Source organism: Setaria italica, chromosome III (assembly GCF_000263155.2).
Source record: "Setaria italica strain Yugu1 chromosome III, Setaria_italica_v2.0, whole genome shotgun sequence".
NCBI lineage: Eukaryota > Viridiplantae > Streptophyta > Magnoliopsida > Poales > Poaceae > Setaria > Setaria italica.
This window is the reverse complement of record NC_028452.1, coordinates 2,948,857-2,970,316: the sequence shown is the minus strand read 5'-3', so window position 1 is coordinate 2,970,316 and position 21,460 is coordinate 2,948,857. Positions and strand designations below refer to the sequence as shown.

Below are 21,460 nucleotides of genomic sequence, written 5' to 3'. Positions count from 1 at the left end.
TGCTGTTTGGTCTCAGTTTTAACCCTATCTCCACTCACTTTTGAACTGATTTTTAAATACCAAAGCTGTGCAAAAACTTGTGTTCTAATCGCTCGTAAAATTTCAGCTCCTTTCGATCTGTTAAACTCGTGTTAGAAGCCAAAACTTCACCGCTCAGATTGCTGAAAAACAGCCGGACAACGACTCACTCAGCTCACTTTTCGATCTCTTTATCTTATGTTTTGGTCAGTGAGCGTAATACAAAAGTTGTGGCATATGAAATGTGCTAACTACTGACCAAAGATGAGAAACAATGTGCATACAGAAGAAGAGATATGCACCTACTCAACAAAAGGATCTTATTGTTGTTTTTCTCAGGATCCGCAAGATTTATGTTTATGATCCCGCACATAATTTTTCCTTGTTTTTAAGCAAGCTTTCGAATTATGTGACTAATGGAAAGATACCCTCTTGCAGATGGTGCGCACTGCGCGCTTAAGCTCGATCCCAAGTGGTAGCGAGGATAATCGAGCACCTCCGCCACCACCGCCTCCCCCGCCTTCGCTAGAGGCGATCTTGGCTGCACAGACAGAGCTCTTGCGACACATCGTCCAAGGGCAGCAACACCAGCCTCAGGGAGGAAGGGGTCATCAGCAGCCCCAGATTGCTCGTTATGAGGATTTCTTAGGGACCCAGCCCCCGCTCTTCCACAAGACTGAGGATCCTCTCGATGCTGATGCATGGATTCACATTCTGGAATCCAAGTTCGAGCTTCTCACTACGCCTTGCACCGATGACAACAAGGCACGGTTTGCAGCCCAGCAGCTGCGTGGTTCTGCCCGCCTCTGGTGGGACCACTACCACGCCATGCTGCCGGCTGACCACATCGTCAGCTGGGACGAGTTCAAGACCGCTTTCAGAGGCCATCATATCCCTGAGGGCCTAATGGAGCGCAAGCTCAATGAGTTCCTGGCTCTCACCCAGGGAAGTCGCGACGTCCTGCATTACGCGCAGGCCTTCAACGACCTATGCCGCTATGCCAGCTATCACGTGGATACGGATGAGAAGAAGCGGGATCGGTTCCGCAGGGGCTTGAGTCTCGAACTCAAGGAAAGGCTGAACCCCATCAAAGTGGATACCTACAATGAGCTGGTGAATCTGGCCATTTCCCAGGAAGACTGCATGAAGGCCCTCAAGGCCGACCTGAAGCGGAAAGCTCCCATGATATCACCTAGCCCGCCTGCTCGGAAATTCAGGATGGTTCCCCCTTCAGCACCTCGCAGGCCCGCGCAGCCTGGGAGATGGGTTGCTCGCCCTCCACCACCGGCAGCACCTCGTTTCCCCGGTTTCCAGCCGCAGGCGCCTCAGCGCAACCTTCCACCGCCGCCGCGCCCTGCAAATGGTAACCGCTGCTTCACCTGCGGCAACGTGGGACACTTTGCCAAGGACTGCCCCAGAAACAAGAATCAACGCCCCGGCCAGAGCAATGCAATGGTGAACAAGGGAAAGAAGCCCAAAGTACAAGTTCGTCATGGCAGGCTAAACTTCACCAATGTGGCAGAACTCCCAGAAGGCGCACCGGTGATGACGGGTACATTCCTTATTCATAATCAACCAGTTTTGATTTTATTTGATTCCGGAGCATCTCATAGTTTCATCGGAAGTAAAACTGGTGCTAGATGTGGGTTAAGGTTCTGTCACACCAAAGGGTCGTATATGATCTCTACCCCAGGTGGGAAAATAGCCTCAGATCAAATGAACCTCAATGTACCTATCAAGTTAGGAAGAACCCTCTTTAAGGAAAATCTTATTATTCTCGGTCTAGAGGGAATAGATATTATCTTGGGTATGGATTGGATGACTAAACACCGAGTAATGCTAGATATCTCCGCCCGAGTTGTCCACATAGACTCACCACTGTATGGCACCTCCACTATCCACTTACCCCACCGAGAGTGCATAAACTCCTGTGCTTATCCCATGGTTGAGGCCCAACTGGAAGATATCCCCATTGTTTGTGAGTATCCAGATGTATTCCCGGATGACCTGCCAGGCATGCCACCTGACAGGGATATGGAGTTTGCTATTGAGTTGCAACCAGGCACGGCACCAATATCCAAGAGGCCGTATCGAATGCCACCCGCAGAGCTGGCAGAACTGAAAACCCAATTACATGAACTGTTGGAAAAGGGTTTCATTCGCCCAAGTACGTCACCTTGGGGCTGTCCAGCACTGTTTGTGAAGAAGAAGGACAAGAGTCTACGCATGTGTGTGGACTACCGCCCTCTCAATGCGGTGACGATTAAGAATAAATATCCATTGCCCCGCATTGATGTCCTATTTGATCAGTTAGCTGGAGCCAGAGTATTCTCCAAGATAGACCTTCGCTCAGGCTATCATCAGATCAAGATCCGACCGTGTGACATTCCCAAAACGGCTTTCTCCACACGGTATGGACTCTACGAGTATCTAGTTATGTCGTTTGGGCTTACTAATGCACCTGCTTATTTCATGTATCTCATGAATTCGGTGTTTATGCCCGAGCTGGACAAATTCGTCGTGGTATTCATTGATGACATCCTAGTGTACTCGAAGAATGAGAAGGAACATGCCGAGCATCTTCGCATTGTTCTTCAACGCTTGAGAGATCATCAGCTGTACGCGAAGTTCTCCAAGTGTGAGTTCTGGTTGGAGAATGTTAAATTCTTGGGACACACTATTTCTCGAGATGGCATTGCAGTCGACCCCAGCAAAGTGCAAGAGGTCATGGACTGGAAGCCACCCACTTCGGTTCATCAAATCCGAAGCTTTCTTGGTCTAGCAGGCTACTATCGGCGATTCATTCCGGATTTCTCAAAAATAGCTAAGCCTATGACTGAGTTATTGAAGAAAGGAGTCAAATTCACATGGAGTGACAAATGTGAAGAAGCTTTCCACACCTTGAGAAGACTTTTAACCTCTGCTCCAGTCCTAGCTCAACCTGACACTACTGAGCCGTTTGACGTGTATTGTGACGCCTCCGGCACTGGACTTGGGTGTGTTCTCATGCAAGACAACCGAGCCATTGCCTATGCCTCACGAGCGTTACAGCCGCATGAGCTGAATTACCCGACACATGATCTGGAATTGGCAGCCGTGATTCATGCCTTGAAGATGTGGAGACACTATCTTATGGGCACTCACTGCAATGTCTACACTGATCACAAGAGCCTCAAGTATATCTTTACTCAAGCGGATCTTAACATGCGTCAGAGAAGGTGGTTGGAATTAATTAAGGATTATGATCTGGAAGTGCATTATCACCCCGGCAAAGCAAATGTAGTTGCCGATGCTCTCAGTCGCAAGGCCCATTGCAATTGTTTGTCGGCAACTAACTTCGCAGAAACCATATGTCATGAGATGGGAAAACTTAGTTTGGAAATTATTTCCCATGGCACCTTAGGTCATGTTTCCATTGAATCTACCTTAGAGGACCAAGTTGGGCTGATACAATTAGAAGATGAGGAAATAAAGCTAATTAAGGAGAAAGTTGCACAGAGAGATGAGGGGTATAAACATTTCCGACAAGATGAGAAGGGAATAGTGTACTATGAGAACCGACTTGTTGTCCCATCTAACCCTGACCTTAGGAAGCAAATCCTGGATGAAGCACATCTCTCCAAGTTCTCGATTCATCCTGGCAGCAATAAGATGTATCATGACCTCCGTCAAACATTTTGGTGGAGTGGAATGAAACCGGAAATTGCACGCTATGTCTCGGAATGCGACACGTGTCAACGTATCAAGGCAAGCCACTTGAAGGTAGCAGGTACCTTGCAACCGCTACCTATTCCATCTTGGAAATGGGAAGATATCAGCATGGATTTCATTGTGGGATTACCCGTTACTTCTCAGCGCCATGATTCTATCTGGGTTATAGTGGACCGTCTTACCAAGACGGCACATTTCCTTCCTGTTCACACTACCTACACCGCTCGGAAATATGCAGAATTGTATCTTGACCGTATTGTGTCCCTACATGGTGTGCCGAAGACAATCATCTCTGATCGAGGAGTTCAATTCATCGCACGCTTTTGGGAACAACTACAGTCCGCACTTGGCACTAAGCTAATCCGTAGCTCAACATATCACCCTCAGACTGATGGCCAAACAGAAAGAGTGAATCAAATTCTAGAAGACATGCTACGTGCTTGCGTCATACATTATGACAAGAATTGGGATAAATGTTTGCCATTAGCGGAATTTTCCTATAACAATAGCTACCAAGCTAGCTTGAAAATGGCACCATTTGAAGCCCTATATGGTCGAAGGTGTCGAACACCTTTAAATTGGTCACAAGCAGGAGAAAGACAAACCTACGGGCCTGATCTAGTAGTTGAAGCCGAAGAGCAAGTTAAAATAATTCAGGCAAATCTTAAAGCCGCCCAATCACGACAGAAAAGCTATTTTGACAAAAGGAGAAGGCCCTTACAGTTTGATATTGGTGATCATGTATACCTCCGAGTCTCACCGACTAAGGGTGTACAACGGTTTGGGATCAAAGGAAAATTGGCTCCCCGATACATTGGTCCCTATGAGATCGTGGAAATATGCGGACCAGTCGCATATAGAGTTAAACTCCCTAACAGACTTTCAGCTATACACGACATATTCCACGTATCGCAGCTCAAGAAGTGTGTACGAGTTCCCACGGCAATTATTGAGCAAGAAGAGGTATCGATAGACCCGGATCTTTCCTATGTGGAGTACCCAATCAAGATTGTTGATCGCAAGGAAAGGAAGACCCGGAACAAAATAATGAGGATGTTCAAAGTTCAGTGGAGTCATCACACAGAAGCCGAAGCCACATGGGAAACGGAGGAGTATCTTAATACCCACTTCCGTGGATTTCTTTTCGATCAGGGAGGTACGATACCCAAGCCACACTAGTTCTTTTTCTTTCACTCGAATCTCGGGGCGAGATTCCTTTAAGGGGGGTAGGCTGTAGCAAACGAGCTAAAATTTACCTTCTTTGAGCTTAAGTGAAGTCATTAGAGCTTAATGGAACCAATGAACAGCCTTGCACCCAAGTAAAATGACCCCTTTTGCCCCTCACAAGCTAAACACGTGTTCAAGCCATAACTCAATTTTTTGCTCAAAAACTTAAAAATATGCCTAACTAAGAGTTGTATAACTCACAAATTCTAACAACTTTTGTAATTAGCTTTTTGCTTGAAACTGATCAGAAAAGGGTCAAAATATTGAATTACAAATCTGGGCCGAAAGGTGCAGATAAAATAAAGTCAGAACTTTGGAGCCCTTTTTCTCACATTTTCGAATGTATGCTAATGACAAACCTTTTATGAAAGTTTTAGTGCTACGAGTCCTTAACAACTTTTATTTTTGAGCATAGGCCAAAATCTGCACAGAAGGTTTTTAAAAACGAGGTCAAACGCAGCTAAAATGGTCAACACTGTCAAAAATGGCTGAAGTGTTCAAGTCTGAAACTTTCGGATCTTGCCAAACTTTGAAGCGTTTTATCTTCATTTCGGCTTCGAATTTGAAATCAAGACAATTACAAGAATTGAACTTAGATCCTAGGCCTACAACTTTTGTAAAGGGAGTAGGGGTTGTGCAGTTCAAAAATCTGGAGAAGATCGCGCTCGAAGATTGCCCTATCGTCCGATCCCGCAAATCCCGCACCAGAGCTCACGCCGAGCACGCGTGCGCCGCGCTCCCCTCGCCGGCCGCGCCCTGCGACGCTCTGGCATGCCACCGCCGCCGTGCCCACCAACGCACGCCCGAGACAAGACGCCACAGCTCCTCGGCCTCGCCTGCAGCGCCCTGATGGAGCCGTTCACCCGTGCATGCCTGCTTCGCCTGCAGCGCCCGCCTGCAAGTGCACCCGCCAAGTCACCTCCCATGTCCGCCAATGGCGCCCGCCGTGGCCGGTCCACCCCGCAGCAGTGTACTAGCGCCCCATCCTCCAAACCACCCTCCTCCAGTCTCCTGCCTCCTTTCCAAGCCCCCGTGCCCTCCAACAGAAAGTTCTTGCCCCAAACCGGCAGCTCGAGAGGTTCCCGTTCCCAGACGAAATCTGGCCAGCTCCCTCCGCCTCTGTCTAATAGCCCACGCCTGAGGCTCCTCCACTTCCTCAGCCACACCCTCGGACACTCCTCGTCGCCTGCCATCCACCCCATCGCCCGGAATCCCACTTTCCCCAACTCCAGGAACTCCACCCGCCACCCCCACTGCCTCACCGCGGAACACCATCTTCCAGTCATCCTCGTCGTCAACCAACCACTCAAACGGAACCGCGGTAAGACACTGATCATCATGCTCGCGCTCGATTTCCTCTGGGGTCAACTTTCCGCGCTCGTTCCGCTCATGTCGACGGCGTTCCTCGCCGCCCGCGGAGCCCCTTCTGCGCCGCCCCGATCCGCGTCTCTGGACCTGCTCCTGGGAGCCGTTGGCCCTGCTGCGCAGCCCCTCCTCGCCCCCAAGCCGCCCCGCTGCCCTCCCCCTACCGCCGCTGGCCCAAGCCCGAACGCCGGCCAAGCCTGTCTGTTTTGCTGTGCTGTGCGTTCTGTTCCAGAGGAAGAAGAAGGCCAGGGGTCTAGTTGCGAGTGGAAAAGAAAGTCAGGGGGTTATGGGGAAAATCGTGGGATTTATGTTTGAGGTGGGTTTTTGTCCAGGGGTGTAGGCGCAAGATCCAGGGGCCTCTACGCATTTAACCCATAGACTGGAGGGCTAGATTTGAAGATTTCCTCGGTTTTCTTTTTTTTTTTCTAGATCTAAAAAGGCTGAAAGTTTAAAAAGGCATAGAAAAGTGTAGAAAAATGCTAAAAATGCAAGATAAATTTTGTTAGACTCAATATTCTGTGTAGTTTCGTATAAAAATAAGTTTACACATGTCTCTGTTAGAATTAATGTTATATGATTTAATCCTTGTTTAAGCTAGTTTAAATCATAGCAAATCACAGAAAAATGCTAAAAAGGTAAATCCAACTCTCAAGTGTTTGTTTCAGAGAATAAAAGCTTAGAAAAATGGTTTAGAGCCTAGCTTAGACATTTAAGTTACTGTTTTAGTTTATTAATTGAAATCTACGGGTAGATTTTTCTTTTTGCATAATGATAAATCCAGAGATGATAAAAATATGAAACCACTTGGAATAATTCAGGAATGAGGTGTAGTTCACAGGATAATTATGAGACTTGGTTTGAAAGTTAATGAAAACCTCTTTCCTTTTTAGAGAAAGATAAAAAGGAATAATATATGAAATGCCTTTCAGACTCTTGGTTTTGCATGTTGAATCATTTGCACCTGCATTTCATGTAGAAGTTAACATCGCCGACGGTACATACGAGCTGCACCCGACGCCCGAAGAGGAAGCTGTAGCGGATCTACACCACGCCGAAGTCGAGCCCGTGCTAGAGCAAGCCGAGGACCAGTTCGCTAACTCCGAGTGTGAAGGCAAGCCCCGGAGCATAAATTCCTATGTTTAAATACTTGCAACATATTGGTTGTTTTGATTATGCATTTACGTTTATAGGAATTGATTGAAACCATAGATGCATGAATACAGTGCCCCTTGATCTGAACACTAGTATAAGAAGTCGAGTAGTTGCAATGCTAAATAGGACTCGGTAAAAGTCGAGTGATTTCCTGTCACTCGCGAGTTATAGGAGTTGAATGATTTTCTTTTCGTTGCAACTATAAGGATGATGGACGGGGCTGGGCTTATGTTGGTACTCGGTGGTTTGCCCCGTCTGTCTACTTGAAATTGGACTAAGGTCGAAAGGTGATGGTGTTCGTGATCAAGTGTTTGAAAGTACTAATCTCATACCTAGTATGGGATGGGGAAGCCTAGTACCTGATTGAACTGGGACGTGGCTTATACCCCTGCTGTCCTTGGAACGTCGTTCCCATGGTGCATCATGTGGGTGCAATGGCGGTCATAGTATGGTAGAGACCGGGACTGTGGAGCATTGCATGCCAAAGGAAGTTTGGACCTGACACGTACCTAGGGATCGATGGGGACGGCTGACAAGTGAAGCGACCCTTCGTGGTGCGCGGATGTCGTGGGATTAGGTTCGCCATGCATGGTTAATAAATTCGAATCGATTCGTCTGCCTCTCACAGTGTGGGACTACTTGATCGCTATGCTACACTGAGTAAGAATGAAAGATGATGATGATATAATATTGTTACTTGTTATTAATTGCTTGGAAAACTATGCTTGTTTAGTATAGCTGCTAACTTAGAATGATGAACAACAGTAGAACTGGTGGCTAAAATGTTGAAAGTAAGGACCTACACTAGTCGTTTTTGGCAAAACAAAACCCAGAGCCAAAAAGCTTGCATGTCTAGGTGTTAGTGGATTAGTACCACAGGTCGGTTAAGTCTTGTTGAGCATAGTTGCTCAGCCTTGTTGTGGCACCTCTTTTCAGGTGAGGATGATGTTCCTGAGTTCGCTGCTAGTTCTGCTTGGTCTACCCAGCTCCCTCCGGGTTGGACGGTCGAGTGGGATCCCTCCTCGGACGGCGAGGACAGGGGTCAGTGATGTCATGATCGGCTTCTTCATGATATCGTGCATCGACGTTTAGTTTCCGTGCGTTTTATTTCCGCTGCTTGAACACTCTACAAACTATGTTTGAATTTCTGAACTTTATGTTGTAATAAATCGATGCACTTTGTTTAATCTGGGTGGACTGTTGTAATCTCTGTAACCACTCACCATCGTGTGAGTTTTGCTTTCTCGATCCTGCGTTACGTGGTTTTATCGGAGGAAATCCGACGGACGACCAAGTTGACTTGTTTAAAGTACATGATCGCGTTTAGGCGACTTAAGTGTGCTTTAGCCAAGTTAATTTAGGCGGTTCCGCCACAGTTTCACTTGTGAACAGGTGGTAGATCGACGTCCGGGTTGAATCGCTGGCAGGAGAGGAAGCTTGATTCTTTTTTTCGAGAAACGCTATGGTAGCCTGGTAGGCATCTACCTCCCTGGACACTGCATTAATCACGGATGTAAAAAGAGGATGTAAAAAGATGAAAGAGAGGGAGAGGTAATAATAATGCACTATGTGATAGAAACGAAACAGAATGACCACCTTATATATTGTGTATTGTCAAAATGAATTTTATGTCTACTCCCTCCAAATTATAAGTTATTTCACTCAAATCATTTTATATTTGATCAAAATTATAAAGAGGATCACAAAAATTTATGGTACCGAATAAATATACTATAAAAATATATTTAATGAAGAAACTAATAGTAGTTATTTGATATCATGAATGTTAGCAGTTTATTGTATAAATTTAGTCAGATATTTTGACTTTAAAAAAAGTTAGAATAACCGGAGGGAGCAGTAGGTACACGTGGATAGGACGCCTACCAACCTAGGTGTCCAGGTTCCCGCCATTCCCGGTACTGCTCCATGTCAATGACAGCCGGTTTCGTCGGGTAACGTATTAGTTTTTCCAGTTCTGTTGGCTCGAAAACACAATCAGTGGTTAGGGATACGTTGAGGTATAGCCCAGTACGTACGCGTGTACACCTGATCGAGTCAAGTCATGCATCTTAGGAAAAATCCATGAGATGATGTACATGTGTATAGTAAAATAGTTCATCCACTGAGATAAACTATACGCCCACAAGTTGTGGCCATCCAAGTGTTGCTCTATCGATCTTGCTAGCGCCATTAAACATAATGAGGAGAGAGGAGCCGATCCTACTCCGAGTAATAGATGCTGCGTGCGTTGACTCGAGTCGTTTGTGTCCAATGTAATCAGGCCTTCTGGCTACTGTATATATACAAGTAGCTGGTACCATATTAACATTTTTTTGGTAATGAAATGTGTGGTTTCGTGGTTTATCATCTTCAGCCGAAAGCGAAATGTGTGCAAACATTTAACAACAATAAGGGGGTAATTTGACCAGTAAGTTAAGATGTGTCTGTATGATTTCTGATTTTCGAAGGAGGGCAAAGTAGATTTTACTCTACCGATGCCATCGGCATGCACCATACATGAGAACCAACAATTCTTCTTTGTCCCAAATTATAGATTATTTTAATTTTATTAGATTCGTAGACTTTGTTATACATAGTATCTATAAAAGCCAAAACGACTTATAATTTGGGATGGAGGGAGTAGGTGTGAGAGTGAGATGTCGACGGTGTATATACCAGATTACATGAGTTCGCACCATAGATGTAGGGAGGCTCTGTCTCTTCCTCGACCTATAGACTGGCAGAATGGAAATGTCGAAATGAAAACACTGTATAGAACAGGAGCACGATCGAAACAACACCAAAGGTCAGTCACCCTGCTGCAACGCATCCAAACGTTGCCTTCAGCTCCGATGCTGGAACCGATTCGACCCGTGCAATGAACAGACAGGGTGCTGTCCTGTTATAATGTTATATACTTATCTGAAAGCAAAAGGCCATCGCTCGGAGACAGAGTGTGGAGGGTGCAGCAAACATCGATGATGGACGACCAATTAATTCGTAAAATCCAGATCAATCAGGGTCACTAACCGAGCACCTGCGTGCGCATTTAGAAGCAAATGATTGCGTCTGGTGTCCGGTTAGCATCGGCGAGACCCAAATTTCTCGACTCTCATTGACGCGGTCATCTTTTTTTTTTTGAAATAAACATTGGCGCTGTCATCGAACGAACAGAGACGATAGAACGGAGAGAGCCTGCAGTGCAGGGTCCCATGCACGATCCCATCCCAGAAAGCAGGTATTGTTGCCCCCGACCGATTTTGATAAGTCACCTGCCTGAGTTTCTTTGCGACAAAAAAGCTTGTGCGTGTAGACGCTGTTATTCAGTTGGTTTTTTTAAAAAAAAGAATGGACTCCCAATTTGGATTACGTGAGAACTATCTGCATCTATCTCGCCACCTTTGTTACAAAAGGCGTCCCTATGTAGGCAAGCTAGGCTAGGTGATTAGGCCGAGCAACACCGCCTCGCCTAGCACCTCTCTCTGTTAAAAAAAAAATCATCTAATTTTATCTTCTCTACCGGTTGTTTATTCCGATCGTTGTGATTATTTTGCAAAAAAAATTCTTCAACTTTTTCGTAATCAACCCACAATTTTTGAAATAGTTCTTGACTTTTTTAAAAAGTCTCCAAACTTTAATGCAATTGACCCGAGGTCTAGCCTTTCCTCCTGTTCTTTTGGCCCCCCACATAGCGCACTTGCCGGTGACGGCGCGAGATGCGCGCCACTGCTCCGTCCCTCGCGTGGCCAACTCTCCCCACGCACTACTGCCGCTCGCCCTAGCGGGCAGCTGCTCCCTCGGGCTACACGCCCTACCCGCCATCTGGACCTAAGGGGTGAAGGAGAGAGGATGAAGGGAAAAAGAAACAAGGACCGAGTGCCTCCTTACAATCAACCAAGTAGAGCCATGTGCCAGCGAGGGCATGGCGCTAGGGAGGGGGGTACAGTGGCAATCAGCAGGCAACGCAAACATGGGCGTAGGCCGGGACCTCACACCGCCTCTCAATGATGTCCATCCTCTTCAGATCCGGAACTAAGGCCTCCACATCTAGCAATTGGGGGTCTGATTTTGCACTTAATTGGAACGATTTAGAGTGGATTATAGAAGGGAGGTGGATGGAAACGAGAAGAGGAGGAGGACGCACTCCTGCTCATGGCGGCTAGAGGCACTGTGGCCTAGCGCTCGAAGCGGGAATGAGGCTAGGCACGGGGAGGACGAGCGCTTGCCTGGGCGATGACGAGGATAGGGCCAGATGCGGGTGGCATTGATGGACGAAAAGGTAGCGACTGGTTGGATGATGATGAGTACAGGGAAAATCGAATGAATGGATAGAGCGGAGGTTAAGCGGTGAATTTTTTTGACTTCCATGTGTGGGTCCCACATAATAAACATATAGCATCAAAGCAACCGCAAATGTCTTCTACTACTATACTTGTAAAGAGAGGACTATTAGGGACAACGCACCAACACATTATGAAGCGAAGCTAACATATTAGGAATAAGTGAATAATAACATGAGAGCATAATAATGTGAGAGAAGTAAGGACCTGTAGCAACGTGCTACGAACGGCATTTCTACTCGTAAGTTATAAATTATCTTAATTTTGATAAAGTCTTTCGATGGCCACGGAATAGAGGGCATCGGAATATTGGCCCAAAATTGGCCTCCATAAGCTCAATCAGGCCTATCTTCTTCGAGAAGACAAGCCCAAACTTGAAAGATGCTTGAGGGCCTTGAGGCCCAAAAGTAACATCTTGGGCCGAGTCTAGCCCATGGACGATAAGACCAGGTTTGCTGCACTCACACACCATTCTTTTCGCTCAGGTTAAGCTCAGAAGTCAAACGTCAAAAAGGCAGGCAGAAGTTTAATGCTACTCGTACTGCTAGCGCTGCGTTGACTCCACTCGTACTAGTACATCAGCATGAGAAGCCAGCAAACTGCACAATTTGCAGGACATTTTATCCTTGCCTGATGCTAGCACGGTGCCCGCCGCGGCCGGGGATCATCGGCGTTCGGGCGGCAGCGCTGCCATGCCATATCCTCGCCGAAGTGTGGAGGAAGAAGTAAGCGCATGCGCATCTATCCAGTGTTCCAGTTGCCCTGATGATTGGGTTGGTTGGAACGTGGGCAAGCCTGGCACTCTGGCAGGGAGCACGCACGCACCCCGCTCACCGCCCCACATCATGCATGGAAGCCACATCGTGCGCGTGTCCACGTCATAATTATGGGACCGTCCCTGGCCACGGGCAGAGCTGTGCTGATGTGCTCCACCTCCACGCGCCATCCCCGCGCGGTCGGCGCAGACCCACGCCACGCCTCACCTGCCACCTTCCTTGCAGTTGCAACTGCAATTTCCCCTGCAACTGCAAAGCCCTCCTGGCTCTCCCACTCCCAGCATCTCTACCTCTATATATGCTGGCTGACTTGTCTGTCTTCAACCGAGTGAAGAGTGTCGACAAGGCAACGCAAGATCCCAACCAATCCAGCGACAGTTAACTGCCTGCCAAGAACACGAGGCAAGCTCGCCGATGGAGCAACCGACGGACATGGAGAAGAAGGACGCGTCGGCCCTCCAGAGGAGCCTCTCCGCCGTCACCTACTGGTCAGTGCTCTCTTTGCCTCGACTTGGTTTCTGCTCCGAGGATCACGACGGGTTAGTTCTCCGGCTGACGAAAGCTCATCATCCATCACGGCAGCTGCGGCGCGTGCGGGTACGACCTGCGGCTGCGGTCGTCGGACCGGAACACGGCGGGGATCGTGGGCGGCGGGTACGGCCGCGCGGCGCGGCGCGGGGTGGTGCCCTTCGACGCCATCGACGACGCGCGCTTCGGCCACGCCGACGAGTTCCGCTGCGTCGACGTGCGCGCGCGCAGGCTCTTCGTGCGCCGCACCCGACTGCTCTGCCGCAAGTGCGGCGCCAGCCTCGGGTTCGCCTACGACGACCGCGCCGGCGACGCCAGGTCCCCGCGCTACGACATCAAGATCCGCGCGCTCCAGCCGCTGGCCTCCGCCGCCGATGATGACGGCGGCAGCGCCGACATGGCCACCTCGCCGCCCGGGCCATGATTGATTCCTTCCCGTCTGCTCGATGCTGTTGAGTTGAGAATTGAGATTCTTGTCTTGCTCCTCCTTTTTCCTGACGCGTTTGCTGCTGTTTTTTACCTGCACAAGTCGCTGTCGCCCGTGTTTCCGTCTGCAGGCCGCTCTCGCTTGCATCTCAAGAAATGTACAAATCGACGCTGACCCCCACTTTTCTTTGTAATTTTTTTATATTCAAAAGAAAAGTGATTTGATTTGAGGGAGGTTGGGCACGGCGGCACCACCGCCGCCACCAAGCTCCCCCACCCTCTCCCAGCCACGCCACCACCAGAGCCAGCCGCGGAAGCTCGTGTGGCGGCGGCGAGGCCCTCCTTCCCCTCCTTCCCCACTTAGCCCCAACATGGTCGTGTCTCCCTCCATCGGTAGAGGTCGTCGGCGGCGCCAAAGGCTGAATTCATCCTCTCGGTTGTCGGATCTGCCACGCCCCTCGCTAGATCTGCCTACTACTTGCTAGGATTGGTCTCCTGTTCGTCAGAGTCACCATGGTTGCCATCAGAGGAGCTTCGGCGGGCTGCGCGTGGCGGCCGTGGGCTGCTAGCCCCCCACCCGCTCCGCCCGTCCGGCCACCGCCGCAGGCGCCCACGGGCCGCGTCGGCGGTGGCCTCCTCTTCTCCCCCGGCAAACCCTAGGTCGCCTCCGTCGGCTTGCCTATCGCCGACCGTCGCCGCTCTTTCTCTCTCTGGCCAGCTCAGTCACTGGATCCACCGTCTGGGTCCCGATCTGTGCGTCTTGGGCCAGGACTTGCCGTCCGGGAGTGGTGGCAGTCCCCTGGCCGCCGGTCGCCTCCCGGTGGCCGGCATGGCGCAAGGTCGCTCCTCCCCCTCTTCATCGGATTCGCTGGCCACCATCTTCCCCGGGCTCCCCTGACTTGTTGTGGCCTCCGGTTGGGTTGGCAAGGGCAAACCCTGCTCCCGGTACTGTCGTCGCACTGGGAATGGTGCCTGCGGCTTGGAGGATGCGGAAGAGGCGGGGGGCTTGACGGTGTCACCGTGGCCCGCAAGGTGGAGTCACCGGGTTCGCTCTTTTCGATGGTCGGCATGGTGCAAGGTCGCTCCTTCGTACTGCATCGTCGCTCTTCCTTCGGCAGCAGGGGCAACTTTAAGCCACCGGTCTTCGGATCCACTGTCCAGGGGTGGCCGGGTGGCCCCAAGGTCTTTCTCCCCCACTGCCTTCCCCACAAGGTCATGGTCGTTCTCTTCAAGGTCGTCTCTCCCCGCCATGGGCTACAAGGCTAGAGGCCCTTGGTCGTTGTGATGGCGATCACTGGCTTGCGGATGTTCCCCGTCGTCGTCGCCGTGGATTGCTCGTTGCCATCCCATCGATTTGCCTCTCATGCAGGCCTTGGCGGTTAGCTGCATGGAGTTGGTTTTGGGGCCTTAGTGAAAGCTTTGCCCGGCATTCGCTGATGCCGACAACGGTTGCATTCCTTAATGTAGCTCACCTCGTTAAGGGTGTTGTTGTGGCCACCAAATTCATTTGGTTTTGCCAGGTGAAGATTTGGTCTGCTCCTTCGTGGACAATGGACAATGGCGACGTTGGCATCGCTCCTCCTAGAGGCATCGTCTTGTATGACATTCTCGCTCTACCTCTGCTGGTTCGGGGTTGTTAGGCAATCGGTGATATGCATGTGTTCATGGTGTCCTTATCTCTTGCAGGTTTCAAGCGTCTTAGGTCGTGTTTAAGGTGGGGGTGGTGTTGTGGTTCTTTTTTTTCTGTTGTTGTGTTTCCGTTGTTGGTCGTAGGTGATGGTTCTTGTAACTCTATATTCTATATTTTAAGATCTTTTCTAAAATTGCGTCACTGTAATTCTCTTCTTAATGAAAAATGTGCTATACATGTCTTTGGGAAAAAAAAGAAAAGTGATTTGTTTGTCGATCTTGACGCGTTGTTGGGTGGCTCGACTAGGGCCTTGTTTAGTTGCCCAACTTTGGGGTGCCAAAATTAGTGTAGCAACACTGTAGCATTTCGTTTGTATTTGTGAATTATTGTCCAAATATTGACTAATTAGGCTCAAAAGATTCATCTCGCAAAATACAACAAAACTATGCAATTAGTTTTTAATTTCGTCTACATTTAGTACTCCATGCATGTACCACAAGTTTGATGTGATGGAGAATCTTCTTTTTACATACTACTAAAGTTGGGATTTGGGGTGAAGCCTAGACCGGCAGAGGCGGCCTCCCATTCTCCCAAGGAAAGTCAAAAGCTGTGGCATCTCTTGGATAGATCCAACTCCAGCTGAACTGAACTTCCTATGCAATTGCGCAAACTCGCAAGTTGCAAGCTGAGCCATGGAACAACGCGACCGACTGATCAGCCTGCACCCGCCACCGGTTTCTGTGTCCGTTGACTCGCGCGGATGCCAAAGCTGTGTTCACGGGCCTGGGAATCTGTTCCATGAAGAAAGAAAAGAAATAAAAAGAAAAGCAGACTGCGGAACAGCCAGCTTGTGAACTCATGTGAAAAATTGTTGAAAGTTCATGTGAAGACGTGATAGATCATAGATGCTCCAAAAGCGTGCGTAACCTGCGACTCGTACATGCAGCAAGTGAAGCCATGATAAAATGCTAAAATAGACTTTGTTTCAGAATAAAGAAATACGCTAATGCAGCCATACGGGTAACCCGAGTTTATTCCCATTTTGCCTGAGGAAATTTATGCCCCGAAAACAAAAACTATAACGTTAGGTTGGTTGGCTTATGGTCAGATCTATCAAATATATTGGAGGCAGTATGCACTATCAATCCCTAGCTTTTAGATCATGGGCGCCCATGCGGCTGCGGATACGCTTTTTATCGACACCTGATTTTAGGCCCAGGAAATATGAAGAAACCAACCTCTTCAGTGCTCAAGACTGGCACCACGAGAGTATGGGTTTGTCACAAAAACTCAGAAGTCGAATTGAAAACCTCCAGCAAACGAAAACCTTGCCCATCAGATTGGAATCTGAACTCCCCCCTGTGCACTATCTCATTCAAGTTCAAGAATAACCAAGCCACTGCACCGTGCCACCGTGGTGGGAACACCTGCACATATCTGAAACTTCCATGACTACCTTTGCCATGAAACACCAGCACACTGGAAGTTGAACATCGTTAAAGACAGCACCACAATTGCAGAGGAGCAAGAGTTCACTGCAAAGAGGTTGGCCCATGATAAAACTCTGCTAGGAAATGAAGATGCCAATGAGGAAAGAAGGGCTGTGCCGCTCTGGCGATCACAATGCCAAGTGGTTGTATCAAGCAAGCCATTAAGATGCAGTTTGCAATGGCAGTGATCTCCCCAGGTACCTCCCGTACCGATGCTACTGTCATCTTCTCCATTATCGAGCAGAAACAGTGTGGTTCACCACATGCTCATCACAATCACTGAGTTCTGCATGAATTAGATTCACAATTTACATAATTGATAGCATAGGATTTATTGTACCAAATAAATAAATGAATAGTGATACATCAAAATGGCTAATTAGACCATGGAAGGCAAGCAGTTGGTGATCTATCGTCAGCATTGCAAGTGATTGACAGATAATTAGAGTGAACTAAGTAAACCTTAGGCACCACTGACCCTAACTTCCATTTCATTTCCCATCCAACCACTCTGCAGAAAATAGAGGTGGTAGCTAGCAGTGAATGCGCCAAAAAGGACCGAGGGAAAAAGGCCTCCAGGGAATGCCTCTTTGGAATGAAAAAGTATGCCTTTTTTCGAAATGATGAAAATAAACTTATTATCACGTTTGGAAATTAGCATTGAAGTAATCAAGTTTGCAAAAGCCCATCACAATTTTAAAATTTAATTGAAAACTTTTATATTTTGGAAAAGGCACCGGACTGTGTACTGCTACTCTTCCTTATTATTGACCTTTTGTGTGGGGACTATCTGCTTACCAAGCGTTAGGTAATGGGTACAATCAGTTCACCTCAAGATCGATGGATGGCTGTATCGCTTATAAGTGCTACAAACCACAAAGAAATGAATCCACACAACACTTATGTTTCATGCTCTTGCTTACCTCATAACCAAGAGCAGTTTGATGAAAACATTTCTGTTTGTTGTCAAACTTCTTATCTGGGTTATGCTGGGATGCCAACTTATCGTCTTATTGTCTTCTTGTAGTCATGTTTACTAGCAGAAATAGTTGTCCTTAACACCCAAAGCACATTGTTGTAACAATCTTTTCACTTTCAAAACATTTTCTCGGTTCTCAAAGATGTTTCTTGCATCTTCCTTTCCATCTGAATTCTGAACATCACAAGTAATGCATTAACAATGATAAAATAGTATAACCAAAGCTGATGGCAAGCCAAATATTCTCTACAGTCCATTTGTTTTATGAACTCTGATAAGCAGAAAAGGAAAAGCAAGTCCATTCTGCTTGCTACCATGCAGTGTACTTAAAGAAATTTGTTCCCTCCATATACATAACCTATATCTGAAGCACATTATCCATCGCTATCAGCAAACTTGTGACATTCTGAACTGTAATTTTTGCTATCAGTGTAGAGCTACATTGGAAGATAAGTCCGTAAAGCTGTCATGAGCACTGTAAATCAATCATGGAGCAATTCTACAGCTGTTATGACTGCTTAAGTTCGGTGTATGAAAAAATGGGATCAATATTTAATGGTATGCATGGCAAGTATAAAGAGAAACAATAAGTTCACAATTTTAATGCAGGTTTCAGAAAAATACACAGCAGTTAAGTAATTATTACCCACCATCAAAAATAAATGTTATTTTGGCAGCTTAGTATCAGTTCCTCAAGATAACATCGTCACTAAATACCACTGTTGATTTTGTTGCTGGTGGTGTTAGAGAAATAAGAATGCAACTATTAAGGTCCAATCATGCCAAAAACTACAGCAGTATGTGTATATAGAGCTAAAGCAATAATTAAATTGATTCAAAGGGACTGGATTGCTTTGTGTGCCAAAATTTATAGCAGTATAGCACTTGTCCTAGCATCCACAGAGGTCCGATTTCTTTGATTTTACACTTTATCGGCATTACAGAAACATGGTTAATAAAAAGATTCTTCATAAGTCTATTCGCATTTCCATTGGTTAATCCATTCCATGCAACCTTAGTTCAACACATAAAACCATGAAGCTGTCTCGTTTCAATAGAACCATGAAGCACACAGCAAAAATATACTCATATAGGAGCGCTAATTCCTACATACAATAATACACCTTTCTACAGTTCTTCAATGGAAAGGAACAACAATATTTCAATAGGCAATGAAGTTTTGGAGGTTAAGCAAACAATGGAGGTCAGAAAGACCATAAATGCAACTTTACCAAAATTCATATCATGGTCAGGAAAGACATAGCAAGCACACATGTGACGCCAACCCAAATTACTCGTTGCTTCGAATAAATCCAATCCCTAAAATCACACTCCATCTCTACTAATACTTTTGCATTCCGAAGTTTATCTTGAAGTTGACTAATTTATTATTTATTTTCCACTATTTCTTTCTGGGGATACTTCTCTAAATCATATTTTTATTATCCTGAATGCTATGAAACTTTAACGTCAACTGAAAAAGAACTTCGACGACAACCAATCACTTTCTGCGGAGCATATACAATTTTCCTAATCTTTTCTAAGCTTTTGAAAAATCACCAGAATCATGCATTTGAAGAATTTCAACTAAAAACTTCCTTTCTCACTGAATCATTCCAGTGCTATAGCTCCAGCAATTCAGTGTAGTACTTCTGACCCAGTCACCCTATAGACTTAAGAAGAGAAAACGCAAACTGACAGGTCCGGTCCGGGCCACTGGAATAACAAAGTTAACTAATAGTGTAAAGTTAGCAAGCATATTTGTAGGTGAGCTAAAACTAACCATAAATTGTCCCAAAGAGGGCATGATTCATTATTATTGGCAACCGGACATCTATCTATTCCCAAAATGTGAAAATAGAAAAACAAACTTGTAAAATTTCACGGCACTCGATTACAGAGAATTCAGAATTCTAGCGCGAAGGAAGATAAAAATCGTGTTTCTCCTTCAGCATTATTGTTAAGCAGTGTTCGCAAAATTTTGATGAGGAAATATCATTATGGTAGCATTGTAAATAAATCATTCGATTGCATAGTGGAGGTTCCTTACGTGTAAACTATCAGAAGAAAGGTAATTGTGCTTGAAGAAGCGTGCAGCATCTTAGTAGATAAGGTGATTTACCTGAATGGTGAGGAGTAGATTCCCGTTGCTACGCCTGTCGCCTGCCAAGCTCTTAAATGATTTGGGACAAACCCGGTGCAGCATTTAGCACTCCAAGGAATCTATCAGATGTCCCCATATTGATCATTTATGGTGCCCACCAAAACTAAAAAGTGCCAATTTTAAATATTTAGGGGCAAACCCTGAAGGGGAGAAAAATCATTGTCAATCTTTTCAGAGCATTTGTATTCGTTATTTAACATCCACGGAAGAAATTGGGCAAGGGATAAGAGCATATAAGTATCTGACAGTGTAAATTGGAAGCAATCAATGTCTCATTTACCCCTACAAAATTCCCACGTATTACCCGAACAATTAATCTGGCCTGGTCCTATTGTTAAAGTGAAACATTCCCAAGTATTACCCAACAATTACTCTGGAGTGGTCCTGTTGTTAAAGTGAAACGTCTGTCTTTTCTTGTTTGTACTTTGCAGTATATCAGATGAAATGCTCAGACTTCCTCACTTCCCCTAATCTCGACACCAAATGTCTGAACGAACAATAGCATCATACAAGCTCCATCTAAACTGAATTGAATGATGGATCAAACAAGGCGTCACTGCTCCCATCTCAGGAGGAGGAGAATGGCAACCTCCATCCAATCCACGGGCTATCACTACGAGACGGATCGCGCAGGCGTCAGAAATAGCAGGAGATCGGGTGGAGCCAAGCCAAGCCAGCAGATATAACCAACGGCGCCCCGAGCAAAACCAGCAGCTAACCAACCGCGCGCGCATCGGACCTGAACGGATCTAGGACGGGGGTGGAAGAACGGCAGATCCGCCGCGTTTGCAGCCTGCAGGCAGGGGCAAGAGCGCCCGAGCGGAGCGAGAGTACTGGCCGAACCGGGAGGCAGGATGCCGCACTGACCTTGGGCGGGATCGCGGCAGTAGCGGCCGACCTCCATCTCCGGCTTCGGTTCCCCTTCCTCTGCCTCCTCGATTTCTCTTGCTGGGTCGTCATCGTCCTCACGATCGGGAACTTTTTCTGGAGATCTTTGTGGGCTGCTTTTGATACGGCGAGGAGCGACCGGGCGACGACGTCACCGGTAGGCGAAAGGGAAACAGTGGGGACGGGGAAGTCTGGAGGTCGCATTGACTGTTGTGCACGTACCACAGGCCAGCCAGCATGTGCAGCGACTCAGAGAGGGGCCCGCCTGGGTAAGCAAATGATAGGTGGTCAACTCTTTTTTGATCCCAACGTTTCGTAAAAAAAAAAAATAGCACATCGTTTCATGTGATATTCGTGTTGCGTTTTAAAGACGCCATGAGGTTTGATGGTTTCCAGCTACAGCGATTTCGTAACATTCTCACCCTTGTCACGAATACACGACATTTTAAACAGCGGAACTTTTAAATGTTAATCGTTAATAGTTTTTAAAATATTCGACTGAAAATGTAAGAAACTGCAAATTAACTGTATTTAGTAAAGTGGCACTTCAAATATCATGAATATAATAAAAACATAGTGCAGTGCAACGAGGATTTTACCCTAGGAATTTTTCAGAATCCAATCTAGATTTAGACCATGCCTTAAATATACCCTGTCCAAAAACATAAATTACTTTTTTTTTAATCTTGGGGTATCGTTTGAGCACGAGTACTCTTTAACTTCCTTTTTTTCGTTTGTGTATTGTGTATATTGCGTGTTTTGAAGA

At 46.9% G+C, this 21,460-nt stretch overlaps 3 protein-coding genes across 9 annotated transcripts; 2 read left to right on the top strand and 1 right to left on the bottom strand.

The window, feature by feature from the left end:
* Positions 1-5,727: 5,727 nt before the first annotated feature.
* LOC111256673 lies at positions 5,728-12,303 on the top strand. The gene is made up of 3 exons (XM_022825023.1): positions 5,728-6,277; positions 7,298-7,426; positions 12,299-12,303. Exons 1-3 carry the CDS (start codon positions 5,728-5,730, stop codon positions 12,301-12,303), a joined length of 684 nt encoding a protein of 227 aa, XP_022680758.1.
* A 482-nt stretch (positions 12,304-12,785) lies between these two features.
* On the top strand, positions 12,786-14,442 carry LOC101782377 (uncharacterized protein At4g08330, chloroplastic). Its single transcript, XM_004960311.4, has 2 exons — positions 12,786-13,077; positions 13,172-14,442. Exons 1-2 carry the CDS (start codon positions 13,004-13,006, stop codon positions 13,539-13,541), a joined length of 444 nt encoding a protein of 147 aa, XP_004960368.1. The 5' UTR covers positions 12,786-13,003; the 3' UTR covers positions 13,542-14,442.
* A 1,161-nt stretch (positions 14,443-15,603) lies between these two features.
* Positions 15,604-20,960, bottom strand: LOC101782094. 7 transcript variants are annotated; one of them, XR_002677122.1, is made up of 5 exons: positions 20,674-20,944; positions 19,765-19,946; positions 17,587-17,816; positions 16,412-16,949; positions 15,604-15,964 (listed from the first exon to the last, which is right to left on the bottom strand). XR_002677122.1 is itself a non-coding variant. In XM_022825551.1 (3 exons), exons 1-3 carry the CDS (start codon positions 20,896-20,898, stop codon positions 16,940-16,942), a joined length of 336 nt encoding a protein of 111 aa, XP_022681286.1. In that variant the 5' UTR covers positions 20,899-20,960; the 3' UTR covers positions 16,491-16,939. The 7 variants fall into 7 exon arrangements, 1 of the variants encoding a protein (XP_022681286.1); XR_002677124.1 differs by lacking the exon at positions 15,604-15,964 and having other exon boundaries at positions 16,491-16,949; positions 19,765-19,865; positions 20,674-20,951; XR_002677123.1 differs by lacking the exon at positions 15,604-15,964 and having other exon boundaries at positions 16,491-16,949; positions 19,765-19,909; positions 20,674-20,950.
* Positions 20,961-21,460: the final 500 nt, after the last annotated feature.

What these genes read in the sequence shown, in the direction of transcription:
- LOC111256673 (XM_022825023.1), top strand. Translation starts at nt 5,728, where the DNA reads ATGCCACCGCCGCCGTGCCCACCAACGCACGCCCGAGACAAGACGCCA. An exon ending in ACCACTCAAACGGAACCGCG is followed by an intron (nt 6,278 to 7,297) that starts GTAAGACACTGA and finishes CATTTCATGTAG; the next exon opens with AAGTTAACATCGCCGACGGT.
- LOC101782377 (XM_004960311.4), top strand. Translation starts at nt 13,004, where the DNA reads ATGGAGCAACCGACGGACATGGAGAAGAAGGACGCGTCGGCCCTCCAG. An exon ending in CTCTCCGCCGTCACCTACTG is followed by an intron (nt 13,078 to 13,171) that starts GTCAGTGCTCTC and finishes CCATCACGGCAG; the next exon opens with CTGCGGCGCGTGCGGGTACG.
- LOC101782094 (XM_022825551.1), bottom strand. Translation starts at nt 20,898, where the DNA reads ATGCGACCTCCAGACTTCCCCGTCCCCACTGTTTCCCTTTCGCCTACC. An exon ending in CTGCCGCGATCCCGCCCAAG is followed by an intron (nt 19,866 to 20,673) that starts GTCAGTGCGGCA and finishes GACATCTGATAG; the next exon opens with ATTCCTTGGAGTGCTAAATG.